This window comes from Cynara cardunculus (assembly GCF_001531365.2).
Source record: "Cynara cardunculus var. scolymus isolate 2C chromosome LG 14, CcrdV1, whole genome shotgun sequence".
Taxonomy (NCBI): domain Eukaryota; kingdom Viridiplantae; phylum Streptophyta; class Magnoliopsida; order Asterales; family Asteraceae; genus Cynara; species Cynara cardunculus.
This window is the reverse complement of record NC_037541.1, coordinates 7,425,703-7,433,975: the sequence shown is the minus strand read 5'-3', so window position 1 is coordinate 7,433,975 and position 8,273 is coordinate 7,425,703. Positions and strand designations below refer to the sequence as shown.

Below are 8,273 nucleotides of genomic sequence, written 5' to 3'. Positions count from 1 at the left end.
TAAGATATTATCCAGCCCTATTATCGTCTCCAAATCCCTGTTTCTAACACGCTTACTTTTAAAAATTGTCATAAATATTATCATAGGTTCCAAAATGGGAGGATAAAGCCATCATGTTTCAAATCAATGAAGCCTCTTTAAATGCTGATCCAAAGAAGAAAAAGACAAAAAAAACTACAACGTTTTTTTCGGTCGGCCCTCAAAAGATTCTTAAAAACAAAATGTTTCTTGAGATTTATGTTGGTCGGGCGGAGCAACCAGCAACTCTTTCCATCTGTCCATCATATGATCGAACTTAAAATGGTGGCAATTAATATTCACTCTCATTCATCATCATCATAATCATCTTCTTCTTCGCAATTTAGTTGGTAGATACTGTTATACACACACACACACATATATATATATATATATATATATTTGCATGCCTTTTAATCTAACCCAACCAAAACCCTAATCATTTTAAGACAAAATCTTTGGCCAAAAGAAAGGATTTACTGACCATGGAATCGCAAATACCAAGAAGTCATTGTTAAAACCGGTGGTGGTAGTGGCAGCAGTGGTGGTGCTGGTGGGTTAGAATTGGATTGTCGAGTGGTGGCTGTGATCGTGTGTTTTCGGTCATGGAAGTCTCCGTATGGCGGCTGTTACGGAGTTTTTTGCTGATTCTAATGGTGGAAGTTCAGGCGATCGTAGCGGATACTCATCCTGGTGACGGTAAGCGATTTGCTTATAAAACCAAACTAAACGGACTAGTAAATCCCACTCGAAAGTAAGGTGTAAGATCTACGCAGACATGTTCGCTATCCTATAGAGTAGAGAGCGGTTGTTTGATCAGATGATATGTGGTTTACTACAACAAAATAAGATTGTAGGATATGTCCTAATAAACTTCTTTATAGAACTGAACCAAACGATTGATTTGTCCAATGTAAAAGCGTTTTTTTAACAAGTTTTTTATGACATTTTTGAAATAAAGTTTCTATCAATTTTGTTGATATGACATTATTATAAAAAACATCTTATAAAAACAAGCGTCTTGTAAAACGATTCGATAGAAGAGTTCTCAAAAATGAAAAACCTAATCCATTACTTTACTTCAAAAAGTGTTCTAAAAATGCTAAAAGGTCCTATAAAACACTTTTACATAAGATGCATTATTGTTTTATCCTATAAACGTAAGTCTTATAAAACAATCTATTAGATTACTTAATATCTTTCTGCGTCCAATAAACCCGATTTTATTGAAGTGGTTTAAACTTTAACTAAGTATCTGGCGACCATTTTAACAAATTGTTCGTTGCTGCGCAGCGGAGGCACTTCAAGCGTTGAAAAACCAATGGCAAAATACGCCACCAAGCTGGAAAAGGTCGAGCGATCCATGTTCATGGGAAGGGGTCAACTGCACCGATACGAGGGTCTTAGCGCTGTCGGTCTATAATTCCCTTTTCTTGTTTCTATCATTTTGATCATAAACAAGTAAGCCCACGGCTAACGACTCTTCTTTGATGATCGAACCGCTCTTTTGCAGGGGCTTGTCGAGTATGAACTTAGTAGGTCAGCTCGTTGGAGACATTGGTGGACTCACTGAACTAACATCTTTGTGAGTTCCTCCAAACTTAATCTGATTCAGATGTTATGTACTTATCTGATTCTTATTACATATCAAAGATGTCTATATTCAAAACATCTGACGAGATCTCGATGTTTATGGTAGGGACTTATCTTTTAATGGTGGCCTAACAGGTCCAATCTCTCCGCAGATAGGAGATCTAAAAAAGCTCAATACATTGTGAGTTTACGATTATTTCTGCTCAATATATGTTAGAACCTGGGCGTTTTTCACTACATCAAAAATCGAGTTTATAGGAAGGCAAAAATGTCTAAGTGTGCAAATAAAGTGACTTATATGAGTCAAGTTTATAGGACCAAACAGTTGTACGTTTTATAAACATCTATAAAAGTGTTGCAATAAGTTTATAGGATGTTTTTCTTAACAAGTTTTTTAGGATAGTTTTTGAAATAAAAAAGTGTCTTGTAAAAGATATATATGTTTATAGGACATTTTTCAAAAAGCTAAGACGATACTTTATATTTAATTACCCAAAAGTGCACTTTAAACTTATTGCAACGCTTTCACATAAGACGCACAATTGTTTGTCCTGTAAAGCAGTTTATTAGGACACTTAGATATTTTTGATGTCCTATAAAATCCGATTTTGTTGTAGTGTTTGGAGATTAATGGAATGAGTTCGAATGTACTCGCACATTTAGAGAACGGGACATTACTGAAAACTGGTTTAAAATTCGGGTTTCAGGATTCTATCTGGCTGTAGCTTCAGAGGTAACATTCCACCCGAATTGGGAAACCTCAAGGAACTATCGTTTTTGTAAGAATCTCCATCGATCTTTAAGTCTTCATTTGATACAATAACTGCTTCCAGATCGCCTAAATCTTTTTCATAACGGAAATAATACGGTCAATGATGGATAGGGCGTTGAACACAAACAACTTGACGGGAGAAATCCCTCCATCTTTGGGATACTTATCGAACCTTTACTGGTTAGACCTCGCGGAGAATCAGTTGACAGGATCGTTGCCGATTTCAAGTCTCACGCAATCGGGCTTGGATAAGCTAAAACATGCTAAGCATTTGTAAGTGGTTTAATATTCACTCTTTCTTGAATCACCTTGCGGACGTCCGTGTGATCATTGTAAATTGCAGCCATTTCAATAAGAACAAGCTATCGGGGGGAATCTCGTCTCAACTTTTCAGCTCCGATATGGTTCTGTTACATGTGTAAGTCAAATACCATTCTCTTCCGGATATTTAGCGATAATAAAATCAGTATAAGATGTTAAAAATGTCTAAATATCTTAATACATTGTTTTATAAGACTTAAGTTTATATAGAAAAACAATTGTACATTTTATATGAAAGTGTTGCAATAAGTTTATAGAACATTTTCGGTGTTTAAACAAGTTTTTCATGGATGCTTTTAAGATAAAATGTCGTATTAGCTTTTTTAAAGGACACTTCGTAGAAGCAGTATATGTGCACGTCTTTTTACAGAACACTTGTTTTTATAAGACATTTTCTTTTTGAAAATAATATCATCCAAAAAAATTAATAGAACGTTTTATTTCAAAGGTGTTCCAAAAACCGTGTTAAAACATTCAAAAATGTCATATAAACTTATTATAATCTTTTTACATAGGACGTACAATTGTTTGCTTTTATTAACCTATGTCCTATAAAACTATTCTATTAAGAAACTTAGACATGATATCATATAAACCAGATTTGTTGTAGTGTTTGGTTAAACCCATTCTGAATGAACGATCGCCATCTTGCAAGTACAGACTATTTGACGGGAATCGGTTAACGGGAGAAATCCCGATTACGATTGGATATGTCCAAACATTAGAGGTTCTGTAAGTATATGGCAACTTAATCTTCATGTAATTATAAGTTAAAAGTATTTATCGTATCAGATATAACTTTTCATCGTGTTCGTGCTTCAATTGCAATAGTCGACTTGATAGAAACAACTTGGAAGGCGAGGTGCCATCGAACCTGAACAACCTCACACGCCTCGGTGAATTGTGAGTACTTCCACTGCAATAAAAGGGTCTTTTATGACGCTCAACGGTCCTTGGTCATCATAATACAATACTTAATGGGACCATTTTTGTAAGACTACTAACTGCGTATATGCGTTCTCCCTTTAACACCAACGGTATATACGAACCGAACTATCTCACGACGAAGCCGTTACTATAAGTTATTGACATGAAGTTAGATGACTTAACAAGTAAATCATCTTATTAACTTTTTTATATGACATTTTTTAAAGGCTTTGTGTACAACAAGTTTTATAAAAACGCTAAACAAGCACTTATGAAAAGTGTCTAATATAAAAAGGTTAAAATGCATATTCCTATTAAGTTATCCAACTCTGTTGATAGTCTTGTCAGGTCATCTAACTTCATTCTAACAACTTATTGTAACGTTTTCTTATAGAACGCACAGTTTTTTGTACCAATAAAACTAAAGTCTCATTTAGTACTCTATTAGGACGCACATGGACAGTTGGCCGTCTTAAACGGTCCATTTTTTGTTGCAGTGATCTTTGTATCGTTATAAGAAGATCATCTCACCGGTGATCGATGGTTGACTTTGACTTTTCCGTTCTTGCTTGTCTATACATAGAAATTTAGGACACAACAATCTATCAGGAGCTTTGCCTGATCTAAATGGGATGAATGCCCTCACATATGTGTAAGTGAATTATCTTAACTGAACATCTTCCGACGTGCTTTGAAATTTTCGTGTTAGATTACTGGCAATTTAAAGTTTTACGAGATTTCTTGTTCAGGGACTTGAGCAACAATTCGTTTCAAGAATCTAGCCCTCCGACATGGTTTTCTACATTACCGTCTTTAGGCACACTGTAAGTTTCGATTCCCAATAAGTAGCGGGTTTAATTCTTTTCCTCGTGAAAATCTAACTTACGATGAAACTTTTTTTGTTGTGCTTAGTATGATGGAATTCGGAGCGCTTACAGGAAAGCTACCACAAGCCCTTTTCAGCTTATCGGGAATTCAACAAGTGTAAGATTTAGTTCGTGCTACTCCTTACGTTCTAGGGAAAAAGATACTCCCCCTATCCCAAAAACGAGTGTCCATATTGCTATTTTACTTTATTCCAAAATAAATGTTTATTTGTGTCGCTTTTTTGGAGAGTAATATAATGGTCTCACGTATCTTATGAAAATCGAACAGGATGTTGAAAAACAACAATCTCAACGATACGTTGAGTATGGACAGCAGCATCAGCGATCAGCTGCAGCTTGTTGATTTGCAAAGCAATGAGATTCGCAACGTAACACTTAGTAGCGAATACAAAAACACACTCGAGTGAGAACAATTCTTACCTCCAATCATCACTTTTCTAAGGGCTTGTTTACCGCTTCTTACGGGTTAACTAAACATTAATTGCCTCTTACCGGGTAAAAGACGCTTATTCGATGACAGATGAAGGTTTTTAGGGAAATTACATAAGCGTATTATTTTTTAGCCATTTTCATACCTCGTTTCACTTTATAGCCAATCCTTACGCAGAAGGCTTACGCATATTCATAAGAATTGGTTTTCGGCAAAAAAAAGTGGAATCCTTACGTGGAAAGTGGAATTCTGCATAAGGATTGACTAAGAATTGAACTGAGTTATGAAAATTGTTATAAAGTGTGAAAAGTTTGGGAGATTGGCTATTTCTGTAAATTTCCCTGGTTTTTACCAATAATGTTACTGTGCCATTTTTTGATAACCGAGAACCTTACCCGGTAAGTGAGGGTGGTGGCTCTTATCCGGTTAGCGCTTATGTAGGAGACGTTTACATTATATTATTTTGATGACCAAAGAGTAATACCTGGTAAGGTAAGTGAGAGTACCAAAAGGCCATTGGACCACTCGTATTCGTACTCGGGTTATCGGTAGAGCCAAGGAGGTCCATGGTTCAAACCTCACCAAATATGAGAAGTGTGTGTTAGTATTATTCTATATATAACATAAATAAATAAAAGGGTAGAGGGTGGTGACTGATCTTGCCCAATAAGCGCTTAGACAGTTTGTGTCGATAAACTACCACCAAGTCTAGTTTTAGCATAAATATGATCTCCGTGTACTCGATATTTATTTGATGATCGTTTTTATGATATTTCTAGACTGCATGGGAACCCCGTCTGCGATGCTGCTCTCGAGAGCTCTACGTATTGCCAACTTCAACAACGGAACTCAAATGCATATTCCACAAGTTTGGCCGCTTGTAACGGCAAGTCGTGTCATTCTGATCAGAAACTAAGCCCGAGAAAATGCAATTGTGCTTACCCATATGAAGGCATTCTGTACTTTCGAGCACCCTCTTTTCGTATATTATCTAACGCTGACCAGTGGCATTCGTTAGAATCGAGCCTTTGGACGAAACTTGGCCTCAGTCCAGGCTCGGTTTCGTTGCAAGATCCGTTCTTTAACATCGACGACTATCTTGAGGTCAGTTTGCAACTCTTTCCATCAAAGGGTAAGCATTTTTCGCGAACAGAAGTCCAAATGATGGGGTTTTTCTTGAGTAATCAAACCTACAAGCCTCCGGATGAGTTCGGGCCGTATTATTTCATCGCGTCTCCATATTTGTTCTCAGGTGAATTTAGATGTTTACATTTAAGAACTGCAAGAATTGTGAGAGTTTTAAGTTTTGACTTATGATCGTATGTATGTCTCAGATGGTCGTGGAGGCGGTCTTGGAGTTGGTGGTGTGATCGGGATCTCCATCGGTTGCACGCTTTTGATCCTGATCCTTATCACGCTTGTCGTATATGCTGTTCAACAAAAGAAACGAGCTGAAAAAGCAATCAGTTTAAGCAAACCTTTCGGTAATTTCTTGTTGGATCGCTTTTGTTCATCCTTTCCACTTTTTTGATTCGCTTTTCACCATGTTTTCGCCTTTCTAGCTACAACAAACTTGCTAGAACACCCAAATTAAAGTGTGCTATTAAGTTATTGCAACATTTTTTGTTCAGATGCTTAATCATTTGGTCATATAACTTTAATCTCATAAAACAATCTATTAAGACATTTAAATATATTTAACATTCTATGAACCGGATTTTATTATTACCTCTTATGGTTTACTTCAACTCATTTTGCATAGGATCCTGGGCTCCAAGTGCTAAAGACAGTGGAGGTGCACCACAGCTGAAGGGGGCCAGATGGTTTTCATATGATGAACTCAAGAAAAGCACCAGTAACTTTTCTGAAATCAATCAGATAGGATCTGGTGGCTATGGAAAGGTATGTATACCTTCAAAACCCCAACTCTAGAAACCGTTTTTTCGGATTAAACTGTTTGATCGTTGCAAGTTGTTGATTGTGGGGGCTCGTTTCGATAGGTTTATAGGGGCGTGATTCCTGGCGGGCAAATGGTTGCGATCAAAAGAGCTCAGCAAGGATCCATGCAAGGCGGACTAGAGTTCAAGACCGAAATCGAGTTGCTTTCACGAGTCCATCATAAGAACCTTGTTGGCCTTGTTGGGTTTTGTTTCGAACAAGGCGAACAGATGCTCGTATACGAGTTTATGCCCAACGGAACTCTTAGAGAGAGTTTGTCAGGTACACATTCATCATTTTCGAGTTTATGCCTAACTTCCTCTTAACAACTTATTTTAATGCATGGTCGAATTTTGAACAAACGAATTACAGGCAAAACCGGAATCCATCTCGATTGGAAGAGGAGACTTCGTGTCGCCCTCGGTTCAGCCAGAGGACTAGCTTATCTACATGAGCTTGCAGATCCTCCTATAATCCATAGAGACATCAAGTCCACCAATATTCTTTTAGACGAAAAGCTCACCGCAAAAGTTGCAGATTTCGGGTTGTCGAAGCTAGTTTCCGACAGCGAAAAAGGCCATGTCTCGACTCAAGTTAAGGGTACACTGGTAAGCAATTCGTCACTCTTATTAGTAAGTCGTGTTATTCATGAAAAGACCGTTTTACTCTTCGGTTTAGCTGACAGGTCTACATACATTTCATACTCGTACCCCACTCCATACTCGTACCCCACCTCCTGGTGGGATAAATGGGGCTCATTTCACTAGAATAAAATCAAGTTTATAGGATATCAAAAATGACTAAGGGTCTTTTTCCAAATATTTACCTGGTAAGCGCTTACCGGTAAAATTCAACACTATCACGTTATTAGTCATGTAAGATTTTAGTCTACTACAACAACATTGTATGCAACAATTTACCCGGTAAGTACTAACCGTGGTAAGAGTCGTTGCACTCACTTAGGGGTGAACACGGGTTGGGTTGGGCGGTTTATGACGTTTTTTCAACCCAACCCAATTACGGCGGTTTGAAAAATTTCAACCCAACCCAACCCATTCAAAAGTATAACCCAACCCAACCCAACCCTTGCGGGTTAGGGCGGGTTGGGTTGGGTTGGCGGGTTACTAAAATTAATATTGCAATTATATTGAACAATGAACAATGAACAACTTCCTCTACATAGCATGAACAACACAACCATTTACAACTCAAAACAATAGTCAATAAATAACAAAAAAAGTGAAAAACAGAAAAAGAAGGTTGCTTAGATGCTTACGTGGTCGTGAAGGAGAACGACGGAGATGGAGGAGAACGACGACGATGGAGGATGACGGCCACGAAAGGACGATGGCGAAGGACGGACGAGGCGATGGAGAAGAAGTAGGGA

At 37.6% G+C, this 8,273-nt stretch overlaps 1 protein-coding gene across 1 annotated transcript in view; it reads left to right on the top strand.

The window, feature by feature from the left end:
- Positions 1 to 623: 623 nt before the first annotated feature.
- The window catches only part of LOC112526390 (probable leucine-rich repeat receptor-like protein kinase At5g49770), a 9,224-nt gene continuing 1,574 nt past the window's right edge, over positions 624 to 8,273 (top strand). Inside the window, exons 1-18 of the mRNA XM_025136677.1 lie at positions 624 to 717; positions 1,312 to 1,429; positions 1,532 to 1,603; positions 1,718 to 1,792; positions 2,319 to 2,390; positions 2,495 to 2,656; positions 2,727 to 2,801; positions 3,365 to 3,436; positions 3,536 to 3,607; positions 4,215 to 4,283; positions 4,381 to 4,455; positions 4,544 to 4,615; positions 4,787 to 4,921; positions 5,728 to 6,200; positions 6,283 to 6,432; positions 6,711 to 6,850; positions 6,949 to 7,168; positions 7,259 to 7,494. Of these exons, the coding sequence (XP_024992445.1) occupies positions 624 to 717; positions 1,312 to 1,429; positions 1,532 to 1,603; positions 1,718 to 1,792; positions 2,319 to 2,390; positions 2,495 to 2,656; positions 2,727 to 2,801; positions 3,365 to 3,436; positions 3,536 to 3,607; positions 4,215 to 4,283; positions 4,381 to 4,455; positions 4,544 to 4,615; positions 4,787 to 4,921; positions 5,728 to 6,200; positions 6,283 to 6,432; positions 6,711 to 6,850; positions 6,949 to 7,168; positions 7,259 to 7,494 (2,382 nt within the window). The remainder of the gene's footprint in view (positions 718 to 1,311; positions 1,430 to 1,531; positions 1,604 to 1,717; positions 1,793 to 2,318; positions 2,391 to 2,494; positions 2,657 to 2,726; positions 2,802 to 3,364; positions 3,437 to 3,535; positions 3,608 to 4,214; positions 4,284 to 4,380; positions 4,456 to 4,543; positions 4,616 to 4,786; positions 4,922 to 5,727; positions 6,201 to 6,282; positions 6,433 to 6,710; positions 6,851 to 6,948; positions 7,169 to 7,258; positions 7,495 to 8,273) is intronic.